Here is an 18,824-nt window from a genome sequence, read left to right as displayed (position 1 = left end):
GTGTCAGTAAGAGAGAAGTAGAGCAGAACCGGGGGAGTGGAGCTGTGATTAAACTCGCCCCAGAGCTGAGCGCTAAGAACTGGATACCGGAGTCTGTGGTTGCGTGGGTACTGAAGTCCTGGCAGTTAAATCCGGAGGTCAGAGGACTGAAGGTATCCAGGCCCAATCTAATACCCGGTGACACAGCAGCATACCAGAGCCTGGAGCCGACACAAATGAGTGGCACCTGTGATAGGCTCGAGCTGCCTGCCACTTGGGCAGCAGTTAGTTTTTCAAAAACAGAGAGTGACAGCAGCAGGTGGGTGAGCAGCAAGGAAAAAGGGAAGACAGTGCAGAAGGAAGGACTCTGTGACGTACCTGGCCAGGTGTATCCAAAAATTGCTTCCAGACTGCCCGGCTCTCCATTACGATCTGTTACCAGTACCCCGGTCTGTACTATCAACCATCAAGTAAAGGAAAAGAAAACTACATCTCTTGTGTCATTCAGTGATCTTTTGCACCCTGAGTCCTGCACCACAAGGTACACAAAGCCTGACATAAACGGAATCGGTAGCCCTGGGGCCCCGCTCCACATGTGGAGAGCAGAACCATCCCAGCTGCGTCACTATCCGCCTCCTTTAGCAGCATCGGCCATCCATTGCTGAACACCACAGGTGGCGTCACGTTAAATCCCATATACATATTCCCCATTTTACGGCACAGTCAGGGAACGGAGTCGGGTCACGGCCCCGTGACTTCCCCAAAGAACTGTCCGACCCGTTTCCGAGTACCCAGTGGCCCTGGTGAGCATGTCATGCCCCTGTTTTTGCTCTGTTTTTAATGTATTGTTACAAAGTCACTGGCAAAGTACTGGAAGGGAGATATGTATCACTCAGGTTGTTATCTCCAGTGATATAAACCTAGAAAAATGCTCCAGGACGCTAAGTGCCGAGAGATGTTAATCGACCATGTTAAGAGCTAGGTTTAGTGAACATCTGTAGAGTGGGTGGGAGACTATTCACTATATCTCGATCCTGAGGTGTGGTTTAGGAGGTAAATAGTCAGCCTTCTGAGTCTTCCAGTGTTGGGTATGCCTAGAAATATTAACTCCAAAGCTGTGTGTGATAAAGGAAATTTGGACTTTTTTTCCCCTATGTTTGTTTCCTGAGCGGGTGGATCCCTGCAGCAACACGGATTGTGCCAATTGTTTTTGTTTTATTTCCCGCTAGGCCAGAAATTCCGTGTTTATGTTGCAAACCCTACCCTGGTTTATGCTGTACCTAAATAAACCAGTGGAAAATTTAAAGAAACACTGTTCCTGTGTCAACCTCTATGAGCAGCTGCGTGAGCCGATCTACCACAGAATACTCACTAAAGGCTTGCATAGAAGTCATTGAGCCCCATAGCAGAAGCATAATGCACTCTCCATAGTATCAGGGCTGGTGTTTGGCACAGGCAGACCAGGCAGACGCCTGGGGCCCCCACCTAGAAAGGGGGCCCCCTACCTCTGCAGCCCCTGTATGAAGTGCCCAGAGGGTGTACAGCAGTGGCGTCTCTTCCAAACTACCCTTGAGACCCCCTCAGTGCTGTGATTTACTCATGTGCTCCCAGAGCTCTGTGCTGTTTGCTGTAGGATCAGGTTTCACAGTCACATACAGCAGCCATTGGCTCTGACCACAGTCTTTGCTTGTAATCTGAAAGTGAGACCTGCTGTCACTACAGTCTGGATGACACAAGGCAGGAAATATGTCTGCTGAATCAGGGTATTTATTATATAGAAATAAATGAATTCCCATGTGAAATAATAAGGGTAAACCATACACATATAGTACAGGTGTGCATAGGAATCAGCGTTTTGGGTGCTTTTTTTTTTGCAGCCAAAGCCTACTCTCTTGGCAGTACAAACACTGCTTTCAAAATACCCATTTTTTAGGGTATGTGCAGAGGATCCGGAAATGGCAGCACCTTGGACGCAGCGGACATGTGCGGTGTCCAAAGTGCTGCCATCTTTTGAACACAGGTGATTCCGCGTGTGTTCATTGATCTGTGCGGAATCACCGCGTCCTATACATTGCACGCGTGAGATTTCTCTTGCGGAGACTCGCGTCTACGCCATATAAATTGGCATGCTGGGGTCTGGACAGACACGCCGCATGTCCGTCTCTGCGGATGAGGTGCGGGTGTCAGTGCACGCATAGTAGAGATGGAATTTCTTGAAATCCCATCCACTATACTGTAACATGTGGCCGCTGCGGGTTGGACGCTGCACAAGTACACAGCAGCCGACCCGCAGCGTTTACTGATTGCTGGCACACACCCTTAGAGCTTTTGCTGTTTGTTTTTTACAGTATGCATTTTGTCTACAGTACATGTTTAATAAAGTTAGTGTTATTCACAAAAAACGCAGCAAAAAACAACATTGCAACATTTGCAGCATGTTTTAAACTTTTTCATTGCTTTCTACGGGTGAAAAAAATTGCTGAAAGTGACACGCTGCAGATTTAAAAAAGGCTGCAGTTGTGAAATTCAGTCAGGGGAAATAAAAGGGTGTGCAGGAGATTTCTGAAAATCTCAGTTTTTGCTTGTGCTGTAAACTTCTTATTTGCAGAAGAAAAAGCTGCAAAACTTCTGCATATGAACATGGCGAAAAGCTGCTTTATAAAGTGCCAGCAAAACATAGGAGATTTCCGAAATCTCCTGCAGGCGCTTGTTTGTTTTCTGACTGGATTTCAGAAATGTAGCACTTTTTAAATCCCCTCAGCTTTACCTGCAGATTTACCGCAGATTTATCGTGGAATTAACTCGGTTTTTGTGCCGTTTTGCAACAGCGTTTTTACACCTGCGGATTCCTATTATGGAGCAGGTGTAAAACGCTGCGGAATCCGCTCAAAGGATTGACATGCTGCAGAAAATACAACGCAGCGTTTCCGCGCTGTATTTTCCGCAGCATGTGTACTGCGGATTTTGTTTTTCAGACGTTTACATGGTACTGTAAACGCATGGAAAACTGCTGCAGAAACCCCGGGCAAAATCCGCAACGTGTTCACATAGCCTGAGAAACACGTCACCACTTCTGTAGTTCTCACCCTCCTGGTTTTGGCTTACATATGCTGATGTGAAATACTGACCAAACACTCAATGTGTGAACGTGGCCTTAAACATACTGTAGACAAAACAAACATCCTCACTCCAAAAAAAAGCTGAAAAAAGTGTGAAGAACACCACAAAACATGCTGAAAAACAGGTGTTTTGAACGCGACATTTTTACTGCTAATAGAAAAGGTTTTGGCTACTGAAAAAAATGCTGCATATGAACATAGTCTTAGTCTGAAACGCTATGTCTATCTGTTGTGTTACATAGGACTGTAGGTGACATCTACTACATTATCTGGTCTCAGAGAGTTAGCACTGTTTTCTCTGAAGAGTTTAAAAAAAAATTAAGAGGGGGTTGGGGGCACCTCTTTGTCTTGGGCCCCCAATCTTTTCTGACCCTAGCAACGCCCCTGCGTACAGCTAATAGTGGCAGACCCGTTGGCCGATATAAGGCCCCTATATATGGGGGCCACAGTGCAATGTTATCATTTGGGGCCCCCACTTTAAATTTTTGCCTAGGGCCCCACTTTGTCTAAAACCGTATATATAGTATAATGCGCCCCCATAGTTCTTCATATGGTATAATCACCCCATAGGTCTCCATATATTATAATGCATTCCATAGTCCTACATATAGTATAATGCACAGCCCATAGTCATCCATGTAGTATAATGCACAGCCCATAGTTATCCATGTAGTATGCACACCCCATATTCATCCATGTAGTATAATGCACAGCCCATAGTCATCCAAAAAAGAAAAAAACTCCCATTCGCTCTCCCGCCGCGATGTGTTCTCTTCTGATGCCGGCATCTGACTTCAGCAGGCAAGCGACGGGATTGAATGATGTCACTTCCCTGCACCCCCGGTCACATGCACACCAACGTCTGCTGCTAGCCTCTGATTGGCGGGCAGCGTGTATTGCAGTGCACAGAGTTGTCCAAGCATGCACATCCAGCTGAAGTATTTGCTGGCGTCAGCTGGCCCCACTCCCTGGGCCCAGTTGCAGTGGTCACCACCACCATTTTTACGACTTTTTGAATAAAAACCCACGTTTTTGCCTCAAAAATGAGACTTTTGAAAAAAATGCATGAAAATACACCAGAGGGGGACTGAAGTGTAGTTACTCCAAATTTTGCAACTTTTTACAAAGTGCCAATTGATGAACCAGGTGGAAACATCTGAAATCACTAATCTCAGCCCACAAGTTGGAGGGCAAAAAAAAAAACAGACAACATATAAAATAGACTTAAAAAATGGTGCAAACTACAAAAATGAATTGGGTGCAAACAAAAATAAAATAAGGCATAAAACACAAAATTAGACAAAAAAACAGGTTTAAAGGCAATAATAAATTGAGCCTTTATGTCTGGAGTAGCACTTTTCTATACAGTGACCCATACAGTTCCATGTATTTGAGCCTACTTCTGAGGTATATATTAAGAAATGCTGCCAAGCCGTAACATATTTTTTTGACATATTCAAAAAATATATTAGTCCTTCATTTATTTCTAGAACAAAGTACATAGAGAACCACATGCAAGTCTTCTCTAATTGACAAGCATAGGTATTCAAGGTTACTTTGGATTTTCTTTTCAGCTTCTTTCCCTTATCTTTATAACTGGGCTCTTGTAGGAGGCCTACTACCTTTGCACATTAAGTACTTTTTTTATGACCGCATAATATTCCAGAGTGTCTAAGGCTGGTTTCACACTTGCGTTTAGGAACGCTGCGTTTGTACTGCATATAAACGCATGCGTCATGTTTTCCTATGTTTAACACTAAAAACGCATGCGTTTTTTTTTATACGCGTTTGGCCGTGTTTGACGACGCATGCGTTTTTACGATGCATGCGTCCTGCCGTGGAAATGCAACATGTAGTAATTTTCAGAGGCGTCTATTTGGCGCATGGAAACGCATGCGTTCATTTGCATTTGATTTGCGTCCAAAAAATACATTGCTGTCTATGGAAACGCATGCGTTTTTACGCACATGCGTTTGGTTGCGTTTTTGAACGCATGCGTTTCAATTGAGATAACCATGTCTAGACACTGATAAGCCACCCCCTACCATCAAGGTGATAAAAGGGAGGTTGGGGACAGTTTCAGGACACTTCTCACCAGAGTCTCAAGAAGACAAGACACTGGCAGGTCGCATTTTGGAGGACAAGACCCTGATCAATGTGAGTATATCCTAGCCAATGCCTTTATTTTCTATTTTTTGGCTCTACATGTCCTGATTTCTTCCATTTATTTATTTCTACATGCATCAGAATGTCTTCTTCGGAGTCTTCATCTGGTGAGGAGTTTGAGCCACGTCAGCCGGAAGTGGAGCATGTCAGTGAGGTGAGTATTTGCCTCTTCAGATTGGTAAGTATTCACTGTCACATCGACACATGTGACAATTTGATTTTTCCTTTTTTTTAGAGCACTTCTACTGAGGCACAGACCGGGCAGGAGCAGCGGAGTCAAGCTCTGGTGGGAAGACGGCAGCGGTACGTATACAAGGCTGACTGTCCTCATTGTAATATTCTTGAATCTTCCTTTTTTACCACTCGTATTTCTTTAATTTTTTCTTCTGGAATCCTTTTGTATGTTGACTTTCGTATTCATGCCATTTCTCATCATCTGTTCTCTTTCTTTTCCTTATGTAATTGAGCAAACTTTAATGACTTTCTTTAATTTTTAGGTTTCACAACGGGACGATGACCTTATCGACAACGACCTCCTAATCACACTGGTCCAGGAGCGAGTTCCGTTGTGGGACAGCCGGGATCCACTGCATTCGATGAACACCACGCTCCGCCGTTTATGGAATGAGGTGGCCCAAGCGATGTGGGATGGCTGGGACAACGCCCCGCCACGGGTCCGTAGTGCATTTGGTAAGTATTGCACTGCAGTGTGAAGCAGCAGAGACCTTGGCCGTGCTCTCTTGACTGTGTGTGATGAAAGAAACTCTCTGGAGTTTCTCTCATCACACACAGTTGTCTGTGCACGGCAAAAAGTCCATTTCCTGACCATAATGTGTTTTATTTTAACAGTGGACAAAGTAAAAACACGTTGGCGTTCGATGAAGGACCGCTTCAACAAGGACGTGCGCCAAGAGAGTCGTGCTGCCAGTGGTTCAGGAACAAGTATCATCGGGTTCTGTCATTTTTAAGACCAGTCCTTGTCCAGACAACGTAAGTTTTTGTCACATGCTTTCGGTTGTATTGTATTGACATAATCTGTATTTTAAAATTCCACAGGATTTAGCGTCTGGTTATTTTTTGGTATTAATTTTCTGTTTCCTTTTTTCACAGCACACACAGCACGACTCTCGGCCCAGGTTCTGGAGCGGTCCTTCATCCGACAGCCACGGACCCGTCCCAGCCATCCAGCAGCGCTGCAGCAGGTGGGCCTTCCACACTAACTGGAGACCAGGGAGCTGGCCCATCAGGTCTTCCCCTTTCGCAGTCCTCTTCCACTGCCCCATTTTTTTGGGGCTCATCCCGGCAGCGACAGAGGGCTTCGGACAGGTCACTCATGCCCGAGTTTTTGCACTTGAGCTCGGTTTTACACGAAGCAATCAAGGCTTTTGGTGACCGAATGGATGTTTCTCATAACCTCTTGAATGCCCGTATCCAGGAGGTCACCAAAAGCCTTGATCAAGTGAAAGCCGACCTCCAGAGGCCAGCTCATCATTTTTTTAACCAAATTGAGCAGGGCATGTCGGAACACCTTACCCCTGATCTCCAGCTCAGTGTGATGCAGGCCTGCAATGCTGCTTACGTGCAGGCTATGCAGCAGACTCGGTATTTCCAGCAGACAGTGGCGGCATATCCAACTGTGCCGTCACTGTCACGATTAACCTCAATGCCGACCTCTGCTGCATACCACTGCACGGCCACCTTAATTCCTTCCACAGGCGGACTAAACTACAGCGCCAACACCATGACGAGTGCAGTTGGACATCCCACCGCCACCACCGTGACAACCGCTGCTCCGGCTTGGACCTCCTCCACTGACACCACGATGCAGCAGGACCCTGGCGTGGCTTTTAGGACCGGCCCCACCACGATGCTGCAGGACCCTGGCATGGCTTTCAGGACCGCCCCCACCACAATGCAGCAGTACCCTGGCATGGCTTTCAGGACCGCCCCCACCACAATGCAGCAGGACCCTGGCATGCCTTTACAGACCGGCCCCACCACGATGCAGCAGGACCCTGGCATGGCTGTTTGCTCGACAAGCCCTATAGACTGTGAGACAGTGCAGCCGGACCCTGATGGGTCACCCGCCACCACGCTACGGCATATGAGCCCACCAAGACGTCCCCCTACCAGGCAAACCCCAAAAAAAGTCAGAAAAAAACGAAACAAAAAACTCTTAGTATTCATCCCCCTTAACCTACCGATGTGTCTGTATTGTCAGTTTTGTCTCACCCTTCCAGTGTGTCTCAAGCCTCTCATGTGTCAAGCCCCATCCCCGAACTTCCAGACCCTTCTAGTTTCATTGCCCCTTCTCCTGCCACCTCTGCGTCGTCCACGGTTAGCCAGGCCTCAGTTCTTCACACGCCCCATTTACATCACTCTACTCCAAGCCGGCGCGGTAAAAAAAAATAAGTTTTTGACTTTGTTAACAAAATAAAACAAGTTTGATTTGCCACAATTATGTTTGGTTTATTGTGTCTATCGCCGCCGGCAACACACACCGTGTGCCAAGAAACTTTGCCACACACTTATTTTTTGGGTCACAACTTATCTCCAGTAGTTAAAAATATAAGACTGCAGCTATATGTGTCCAAACAGCAAAATGGCGGCAGACAGCACTCTGTAGTATAAAATGGTTGCTCGTCCTAGCTCCACAGGATCCAAGTGGAGGAGTACATACCAAAGTTTTCAGAAGTGAAGGACAGCATCCAATCCAGGTGAAGAAATAAACACTTTATTGTGCCATAGGTGCAACGTTTCAACCCCAAAACCCCTTTGGGGTTGAAACGTTGCACCTATGGCACAATAAAGTGTTTATTTCTTCACCTGGATTGGATGCTGTCCTTCACTTCTGAAAACTGCAGCTATATGTGTGTCTTTAGTATACAGATATGAGGTGGGCCCAAAAATATAACATGCATTTCCATAATTTCTTTTTGTCTATGCCTAGTGTGGCAGTATGAAGAAATTAAAATGGTGGAAATACAGTGCAGTCCTCTACTGAACAGGTCAGGTGTCCAAAAACTCATGAGTTATGACACCTGACCTGTTGAGTAGATAACTGCCTTGTATAACCACCATTTTCTCTTCTTTATACATAATCGATTACACACAAATTGAGGGGACAATGGTTGTCACACGCTACATATCTATGCTCACCTGCCCAGGTGTCAGAAATAGTGAATTCATGAGCCTGTATATGTTTATCATGAATTCTTTATTTCTGACACCTGACTTGATGAGTATAGATAGCGTGACAGTGATTGTCTCTACATTTTGTGTACAATGGATACATGAGAAAAGAATAATGACGCAATGACGTCAACAAGCTTACCAATAAAGCAACATGGCTGCCATTACTAGCAGTATGTGGCCAGTGTTTTATATCAGTATTTGTAAACCAAAACAAGGAGTGGAACAATTAGAGGTCAATTATGATATTAACATAATAACTAGCACCTCTGCCTGTATCACCCACTCCTGGTTTTGGATTACAAAAAATGATATTAAATACAGATCAAATACTGCCCGTTTTTGGGCAACCTTGGTTTGGAGAGGAAAAAGATGGGAGACACGGTCAACACAACCAACACTAAAGTTTATTAATATGAAATATTATTTTCATTCTAGAAAGTTACGGGAAAAGATAAAGTTACAACAGGACATTTACACTACATTGTCCTGCCATGACACCCGGCCAATATCTGAATCAAAAATGGCAGCAAATTGGTCCCGCATGAGACCAACGGCTGCAGTTGACCGCAGCGGGTGATGCTGGAAATCAGGCAGTGGGTGTGCAACTGGTTCATCCAGTTCAATGTTGGGTCGCTCCTTAGTCATTATGTAATTGTGGAGAACCACACAGGCTTTGACCACCTCGTCAACTGTTTCCACTTTTAGATTTATGGCTGATGCAATAATGCGCCATTTAGCGACCAGAATGCCAAAGGTACACTCTACTGTTCTTCGGGCCCTGGTCAGTCTGTAGTTAAAGATCCTTCTAGTGTGGTTCAAGTCCCGACTGGAATAGGGCTTCAGTAGATTCTCACACATCTGGAAGACCCTATCCCAAACCATAACAAATGGCATTGGTGGACCTTGAGTGTTGGGGAAAGGCTGTGGCGGGGGAAAATTGAAATTGTTGCCATACACACGCCGGCCCATATCCGAGTTTTTGAAAGTCTGGGAATCGTTGCCACGGCCAAAAGCTCCAATGTCCACGGCGATGAAGCGACAGTCCGCATCAGCGATTGCCATGAGCACTACAGAAAAATATTTCTTATAGTTAAAAAACTCCGATCCGGTTCTGGCAGGTTTGATAATGCGGATGTGCTTTCCATCCACCGCTCCTAAATAGTTGGGGAAATCACACACATTCCAGGATTTTTCTGCAATTTCACGCCACATGTCCACGGTGGGTAGGGGTATAAACTCATCCCGGAGTACATTCCACAATGCCCGACAGGTGTCCACAACTATTCCGGACAGGGTGGATATTCCAAGCCGGTATTGGAAGTGGAGGGATGATAAACTCTCTCCTGTGGCCAGAAATGTGGAAGAAAAACACAAACAAAAAAAAAATTACAATCTATTCTTTTTATGGTGTGGTTACCCAAAAAAAAAAGGAAAATACACAAAAAATACATGTCAGAAACACCTAAATTTGGACTGTCATTGGTTTAGATATTGAATGTACCTTAATGTCACCAGCAGACGTTCCTCGGGTGGAATCGCTCTACGGAGCTGGGTGTCCTGTCGCCGTATGGCTCCTTGGACATGAGAAAGCATATCCCGGAACGATTCTTGCTACATTCGCGTGTACTCATGGAATTTCTCCGGGTTGGCATTCAGCTCGGCATAGAGTGTGTGATAGGCTCCACGGCTCTCACGTAGTTCAATAATGGGGTGCCTCCAAAAACGCCTATGTTGTCTCCTTCTCCATCTTTCGCGATTTCGGTCTTGCTCCCAAGCAAAAGCACAGGCAAGAAACAGCTTGAAGCTGAAATCCAGGTTGAAATAAAAGCTCTCCATGCGAAGATCCATCATGACACAGGATACAGTAGCAAACTGTTAAAATTTCAGTAGCCCTAGGGTCTATATATAGAGATCCCATCATATAGAGATCCCATCCCATCGTTTGTACGCGTTTACATGCGTTTTTTTCCACCACTTGCAGATGCGTTTAAAACGCTGCAGATTAAAACGCAAATCTGAAACCAGCCTAAGGGTATGTGTCCACGGGGCGTATTGGCAGCGCTTTGGACGCAGCGGATACCCCTCTGTGAAAGCTCTCAATTACAATTTCTCTGGCTATCCAATAAAGGTGTCAATCTATTATGATACAGAAGTATTTACCCTCACATTTCCCCAGCTATCACAGTACCTGTACTATTTTGCACATCACGTAGGTGGATGCAAAATGATTATTGATTGACAGTTGTTACTTATATTTACTCATCAGTCTAACCAACTCTGACTTTTATTTTTGTTTTTTAGACAACTTCTCAGTCAGCAAAAGATACATATGGGATTAATTTATCAGATGCACCTTCTGAGACTGATCTTCAGATTTATACAAGGTAAAGATTTACTGTAATCTCTCTCTAAGGTAGTTTTTGTGTGAATTTTAGATACAATACATATTATAGGTAGAGATTCACCACAAGAGAATTATGATTGTCATTACTCACAATTATATGGCCTAAATCTACCTTGCTACTGCACATATGCTTCTGGTGGTACTGTGTATAAAGATGTTTCACTATAATCCGGTGCAAGAAAATGTTCACAGTTCTCACCCAAATTGGCAGCATGTTCACTTTATTGCTTCAATTGTCACAATCACATAGTCGAGAAAATATCGTGTAGGTGCCCTGACTGCGGTAGGTGGGCATTGTTCTCCCGTCTGTGTATGCGAGTGTATGTATGTGAACATTCTTCTTGCACTGGATAGTTTGGGGAATTACTTCTTTATTTGGTCTTCATCATATCGGTGGCTGAGCTTGCTTCATACCAGGAAAGGTTCTGGCTGTGTTACACAGACAGCAACTGTAGAGACTAGAGCTAGCTCCAATCACTGCAATGTAACCATTTAAATTAATAATAATAATAATCTTTATTTTTATATAGCGCTAACATATTACGCAGCGCTTTACAGTTTTGCACACATTATCATCGCTGTCCCTGTTGGGGCTCACAATCTATATTCCCTATCAGTATGTCTTTGGAATGTGGGAGGAAACCGGAGTACCCGGAGGAAACCCACGCAAACACGGAGAGAACATACAAACTCTTTGCAGATGTTGTCCTTAGTGGGGCTTGAACCCAAGACTCCAGCGCTGCGAGGCTGCTGTGCTAACCACTGCGCCACCATGCTTCCCGGTAAATTATGCCATAGCTCTCAATTGCGGAGAATTGACAGATTACTTTAGCAGTAATTGCCATCTTGGTTCTCCTGTGGTAGACTGCTGTGACTACTAATGAAATGGAGTGGACTTCTGTGACTACTGCTTTTGAGAGAAGAGACTATTACTAATTTAGTGGACAGAGGAAGGCACTATTGTTGGGCTTTGCTCATACTGGATCTAAATTGAGCAAAATCAATCTGCATGAGTTACTAGTGGGATTGTCTTAGCTTTGCCACAGATTTTAACCCATACATTGCAAAAGGTGAAATATATGAATATCTACACTGATGATTTAGCATGTATTTGTGGAGACACAGCATTATATCTTAATTAACCAGACATCTATTTTTAGCAAGCCAGAAAGACTAGACTGTTATCTATATGTTGACTTTTGAATTTATGCGTTTCTGGTTGATCAAGAAAACAGAAGTTTGCTTGTGTAAACCTTATCGGCATTACCTGTAAAAGGCACAGCGATTCAGCTAAGACATCCAAACATCCAAAGGACCAGAGACAGGACAGCAGCTAAGACAGCAGCCAAGACATCATGGCTCCATCTCAAGGGACACAGATTTATCATTCTACAAGATATCAGCTTAGGGGACCTTGGCCCTGGCTGGAAGAATTCAGATCTGCTCCATTGACTATCGCCGAACCATGGATACATTTGTGAAAACCAGATTGGGACTTGCCGGTCACCTGGAACCTATGGATATGTTTGGAGAAAGCCAGTATTGAGACCCATTGCCTGGCTCCATGGAGATGTTCGGAGAAGCCAGTTTGTGACTCTCTCAACTGGCCTTGTACCTATATGGACTGCCATCTTCCTAAGCTTGTCGTTACATTCTCTCTGTGAGCTTGCCACAAGTGGGGAAGTCGGCCCTGTAATATGAAGCCAGGTTGTGACTCTCCTGTCAACTGACTCTTGTACCTGAATGGACTGTCATCTTCTTACACTTGTTGTTACAGTCTGTCTGTGTAATTGTGAAAGGTGGGGTAGTAGGCCCTGGAAGATGAAGCCAGGTTGTGACCCTTTGGTCAACTGGCCCTTGTACCTGAATGGACAGTCCTCGTCTTACGCTTGTTGGTACCTCCTCTCTGTTTTGCGGGGCACAGATGGGGCAATTGGCCCTGGAAGATCTGAAGTAACATCTGATACTATCCCGGTGAGTCAGCGGAAGGGTGAAACTCTGTAAGGTGCACCATCTTTGGTACTAAGCTAGGACTGTTCTGTACCCTACCAATCCAGCTTCTCTGACTCTTGGAAGAGAGAGTAATTGTAAGTGGAATGCTGCTGATGACTACTGTAGGGTATGGGGATTCCTTGGACTAATGCATTCTGTGTAACTGTTGTGTGCAGAAGGGGGCTGTAGAACTACTGTGGAAAGGCACTGTGGTGACTACCATGGAAGTGTCCTTTCTGTGACTATTGTGTAGACTGCTGAGACTAGTATGATTAGTAGATAAGATAGGGAGGGATTACGATGACTACTGGGGGCATTAAGCTGTGTGTAGGAAATGTAGCTATTATTCAACAGTTATTTTTGTTACTGCATTTAGGGCAGCTTTGTTGTTCTCTTGGGAAAAAAATAACTTTTTTCCATAAACTTAAAGAATATCCCAGAATTATATATTTAACTAGTTTGTGTGAACCTTGCTCTTAAATATACTGTATGTAATTGTTGGCTCCTAAATTAGGCAGGTGGGTTGAACAGAAAATAGAACCATGCCCTTGCATTTTTAACAGCCTAATGGCATTTTGCTCCTTTCCATTACATTCCTTGCATATTGATTGACAAGTAGGGTTACAGTTCTGGTTACTAGTTTGGTGTTTTAGTGATTCCACAAGATGGGTCAAACATAGATCAGACAGAAATATATATGTACTACATGATGATCATTTATAAACCAAGAACAGAGAGACATACATACAAAGCAGGGATCTCCATAAATAACAAATTTTTATTAGTACACTTAACACCACATATCAAAATTAAAACCATTTAAAAAATGGCATATTATATGCCTGTTAACGCGCAGGAGCTACAGTGTACCAACAAACACCTGTAAGTAGTTTATATAACAGTAATACTGCAGAATATCAAACCTCTGAAGTATTACATAGGGGTTCGTAAAAGTGATCATTACAAGCAATATTGTGGTTCAGAGTGGGTTTGGGAACTATGTTAGATCTCATTCATCAAGTAGACAAAGGACATAATGATTGGCACCAAATACAAAGAAAAATAATAAACAAATTGTAACCATCAACTCCATATGTCCTAGCCTACTAAATAGACAATATAACAATTTGTCATTGGCTACCAAGGCTACAGAGATGCTCACAGAACCAGATCCTTATCCTATGTATATCTCCACAGATTAAAACACCGAGCTTGCCAAGCTCTAAGTGTTTTTGGTCAGTCGCACAAATAACAAAAGTATCACCATGAGCTGCTGAAAGCTCGAACTATACCCATGGAACCAAACATAATGTATGGTGATGCAGAGGCAGTGACCGGCTCCTGTCAGCCCAATGCCTGTTGTCACCAGGGGCAATAAGTATGCTTGTCTTGTGTACGCATACCTATATATACAAGAAACAAAGATTTGATGAATCCAAACAGCTGTGGGAGATTACTCCATAGGAGCCACGTGCATCCTCGGCACATACACTGATACGCCGGAAGTTACACTGGCAAGTATCCATTCCCAGTGCGAAATCGCGGTGGTCGTCTAGGAAGCGAGAGCCGCGATAGTATTGCGCCTGCGTGCCATAATAAGATGCTGTTAGGGAACACCTACATCAGTTGTCCCCTCTGCGCACGCGTCCGGGTTCTCCTACGTACATAAAAGCGCATGCGCCATGAGAATACATGATGTTCTTTACAATGGGTTTTGTACAGCTGAAGACTCCTGTGGTTGTCATTGCCGAAATGCTATGAGCACCATCAGCTCAGCATGCAAAAAATAAGCCTTCACCCAGCCGCAGATCACGAAAAATGGAGACACTATGTGTTTCGGAAAATGACGCAATGTTTTTTTCTATTTTAACAAACTTTGGATTTTATTCCCTTATTTAAATAAAAAAAACAACCAATACATGTTTGGTGTCTACAAACTTGTAATGACCTGGAGAATCATAATGGCAGGTCAGTTTTAGCATTTGGTCAACATGGTAAAAAAAATCCAAAAAACAGTTGTGGAATTGCACTTTTTTTGAAATTTCACTGCACTTGGATTTTTTTCCCATTTTTGAGTACACAATATGGTAAAACCAAAGGTTTTGTTCAAAAGTACAACTCATCCTGCAAAAATCAAGGCCTGATATTGCCATGTTTATGGAAAAATAAAAAAGTTATGGCTCTGGGATGAAAGGGAGCGAAAAACAAATGCAAAAATGAAAAAGTGCTGTGTCGTGAAGGGTTAAAACATTTACTGCTCCAGTTCCAGGCTTTGTTTAGGGAACTGCTGCAATTTTGTCATTTGAAAGGGAGTCTGTCAGCAGGATTTCACTGAGCAAATTATTTAAATGCACATGTAGGTGTTTCAAAGACAAGTCCAACAATACCTTTACATAGTCAGTCCATTCCTCCATTACTGAGAAATCGGCAATTTAACTGATATGCAATTAAAACTGAAGATCTGACGCCTCTGTCACCCCAGCTCTGTTCTACACCCAGTGCTGCCTCCTCCTGCTTGACTGAAGATAAATGATTCAAGCAAGTTAAGCAGGAGGCAGTGGCATGTCCACAGCATGTAAGGGAAATAAATGACCAGAGATTAACTTTATTGATAAGTGCTTGATGTCCAAGGCTTTTATCACCTGCCTTGACATTGATATTCTATAGTGTGTGGTCAGGGCCGGCGTCAGCACCCGGCGTACCCGGGAAAGTGCCAGGGCCCTGGCGAGACAGGGGGGCCCTTTCAGGGCCGGCGTTAGGGGCAGTCTGCTGCCAGTGCGTAGGGCCCCCGCTCCCCCAGGGGCTCTCAGCTAGCGGCACATCACGCAGCTGCTATGGGGCCCCTGTGAGGCAGGGGGGCCGCCTGTTGCAAGCGCGAACTCCCCCGCCGATGCTCTGAACTTTACCGGCGTCTGCGCTCCCTCTCCCATCATTCCCCACTCTGCCTCTGACACTGCCGCAGCGGGTGCGCGATGACATCATCGCGCACTCGCTGTGTGTAAGGCAGTGCAGTGGCAGCCGCCGAGACCGGAGCAGGGAGGGAGCAGCGCGGCGCGGGAACGTTGAGAAGTGAGGAGTGTTTTTTTTTCTGTAACTAACAGTGAGTACTGGACTATGGGGCCATTCTTGGGGGGAGGGGGAGCTGTGCTGTATATACTACATGGCTGTGCTATTCACTACATGGCTGTGCTATATACTACGTAGGCCCTGTTATATACTATGTGGGCTGTTATATGCTACGTGGGCTGTGCTATAATCTACATGGCTGTTCTATAAACTACGTGGGCCGTGTTATATACTATGTGGCTGTGCTATATACTATATGGGCTGTTATATGCTACGTGGGCTGTGCTATATACTACGTGGGCTGTGTTATATACTATGTGGCTGTGCTATATACTATGTGGGCCGTGTTATATACTATGTGGCTGTACTATATGCTATATGGGCTGTTATATGCTACGTGGGCTGTGCTATATACTACGTGGCTGTGTTATATACTACGTGGCTGTGTTATATGCTACGTGGGCTGTGCTATATACTACGTGGGCTGTGTTATATACTACATGGCTGTGTTTATATGCGATCATGAATCATGGTATGTGTTAAAGGGGGGCCCATTGAGACTCTTTCGCCCAGGGCCCTCAAAAACCTGGAGCCGGCCCTGTGTGTGGTGCTACAATCATCTGATAAAATGCATCAGAAAAAGGTGATTCATCAGAAGAATTCCCTTTAGAGCCACTATTAGAGAAATGCCATAGACTATTATAATATGCAGGAAGGAAGACCAGCGAGTGCTAAAATAGCTGCAGATTGGCAAGTGAGCTGCAGGAAGTGTCAACTACTGTTTGTGAGATAATTCAATATATTTTATTTTATATGACTTTTCACGTATGAAAAACAGCATCAGTTGCAAAAAAAATGTAATTATTAAACCCTCATCGCGTGTCTCAAAAAAGGACCAATTTTTTATTTTTAAAATAATATAATTATATGCACTAATTATAATATAATTTACATTTCATTTTTGCATTAGGTTTGTACATTTGGGACTGTGCCAACACAAGCAAGAGAAAAGACACCTAAAAGCCAATCAATGGACCATGGACACAATCGTGAAACTGTATGTACTATTTTTTGCTGTTTGTATCCTTAGTTTCCATCCTTATATCATGAAGTTCATTCTGCTTACATAAGTAATAGTATGGTATTGCAGCTGACTGTGTTTTCAATTACATCATGTCAAGTTAAAAGCTATGAAGGAAAGAATGTGCGGTCAGGCGTAGCGCTGGGCATATGGATAAGGACAGAAGGTTATAAAATGTACAATCCTTTATTAAAATGCTGAACACACAACGCGTTTCGGTGGCTGAATGCCGCCTTCATCAGGTGTACGTTCCTCTTGACCATCAGGCGTAATCCTAGGAGCGCCCCCTTGCTCTGTTTTTTATTAAGCAAAAAAGCTAAGAAGTCTGAAAGTGTAACCATCATTTTTTCTTTCATAAATCAATAGTACACATGAAAATAGGAGCTTTCATTCTCAAAATTCTCAATTCACTGTAAAAATCTGTATTCTGGGAAATGGAATACAGACTCTCCTGTTGATCAGTTTGTAAAAGAAGAGGGGTCAAAATTACGGTTGAAAGGTGTTAAGTAGCTTGTTAATGGTTGTAGGAAGCGATTGATTGCAGTAATTTATTCTAAAGGTTGTGCAGCAAAATATTAAGTTGATGGTGCCAACAATTTTGTCCAGCCATTTTTGGGGATTTGCGTGAAATTATGCCCAATCTGTCTTTTTTCCTCATTTTGTTTTGTGTTGGTCTAATACACACAAAGGAAATAAACATGTGTAATTGCATTAATTTTCTTTGAAAAATACTTCATTTTCTGGAACAATTTCAAAGGTGCCAATACTTTTGGCCATGACTGTAGAGTGTCACATATATAGTTAGGGGTCTAAGGGGTATCGTCTCTCCTTATGGAGAGTGACATACCATCTCTGGCTTGTCAAGGTAAGGAGGCTTATTCGCCGTGCAATGCTCCTCTGGGAAATATAATATGCAAATTGCCTCTTCTGAGAAAAAGAGGACTTAAAGTCCTCTTTTTCTCAGAAGAGGCAATTTGCACATATGTAGTTAAGCATGTATGTTTAGGTCTGTACAATTCACTATCTCATTAACATCTTCATGAAGATGTAACATAAATGTGAATCATATTTAGGCTATGTGCACACATTGCGGATTAGCCTTAGGAATTTCTGGTGCGGATTCTGCCTCTCCTGGCAGAAAACGCACCTGCGGATTTGTCGTGTTTTTTGTGCGGTTCCGCAGCGGTTTTTGTGCGTTTTTCCTGTGTTTTTTTGCGGATTTGCTGCGTTTTTTACCCCCGCGGTTTTCTATAATGGAACGGATACAAAAACGCTGCAGATTCACAAAAAACAAGTGGCATGCTACTTCTTTTAAACCGCAACGTTTCCGCAGCGGATTTTCCGCAAAGTGTGCACAGCATTTTTTTTTCTCATTGATTTACATTGTACTGTAAATTAATAGCGGATCTACAGCGTTTCTGCACTGCAAAAAGCTCTGCGGATCCGCAGAGAATCTGCAACGTGTGCACATACCCTCACACGGGAATTAAATGGAGTGCGTTGGGGTCCTGGGTTCAAATCCCACTAAAGACATCTGAAAGGAGTTTGTATGTTCTCTCCGTGTTTGCGTGGGTTTCCTCTGGGTTCTCCGGGATCCTCCCACACTTCAAAGACATACAGATAGGGAATGTATATTGTGAGCCCCAATGGGGACAGTGATGATAACATTTGCAAAGCTCTGTGGAATTGATGGCGCTATATAAGCAAGTACTGTAAATCAAATGGTAAAACTGGAGAGACAAAAAGGCGCAACTAGGGTCTTATCTGATAACCAAGTGGGGTTGTGACAGTCACAACTTCTATAGAAACATAAATTCCAAAA

General features: G+C 43.8%; 1 protein-coding gene across 1 annotated transcript in view; it reads left to right on the top strand.

Moving 5' to 3' along the window:
• Positions 1–18,824, top strand: part of FIG4 (FIG4 phosphoinositide 5-phosphatase) — a 683,868-nt gene that overhangs the window by 491,029 nt on the left and 174,015 nt on the right. The window contains exons 22-23 of the mRNA XM_069726226.1: positions 10,761–10,843; positions 16,892–16,978. Of these exons, the coding sequence (XP_069582327.1) occupies positions 10,761–10,843; positions 16,892–16,978 (170 nt within the window). The remainder of the gene's footprint in view (positions 1–10,760; positions 10,844–16,891; positions 16,979–18,824) is intronic.

This window comes from Ranitomeya imitator, chromosome 5 (assembly GCF_032444005.1).
Source record: "Ranitomeya imitator isolate aRanImi1 chromosome 5, aRanImi1.pri, whole genome shotgun sequence".
NCBI lineage: Eukaryota > Metazoa > Chordata > Amphibia > Anura > Dendrobatidae > Ranitomeya > Ranitomeya imitator.
The sequence above is the reverse complement of the archived record's forward strand: the minus strand, read 5'-3'. Positions and strand labels throughout refer to the sequence as shown.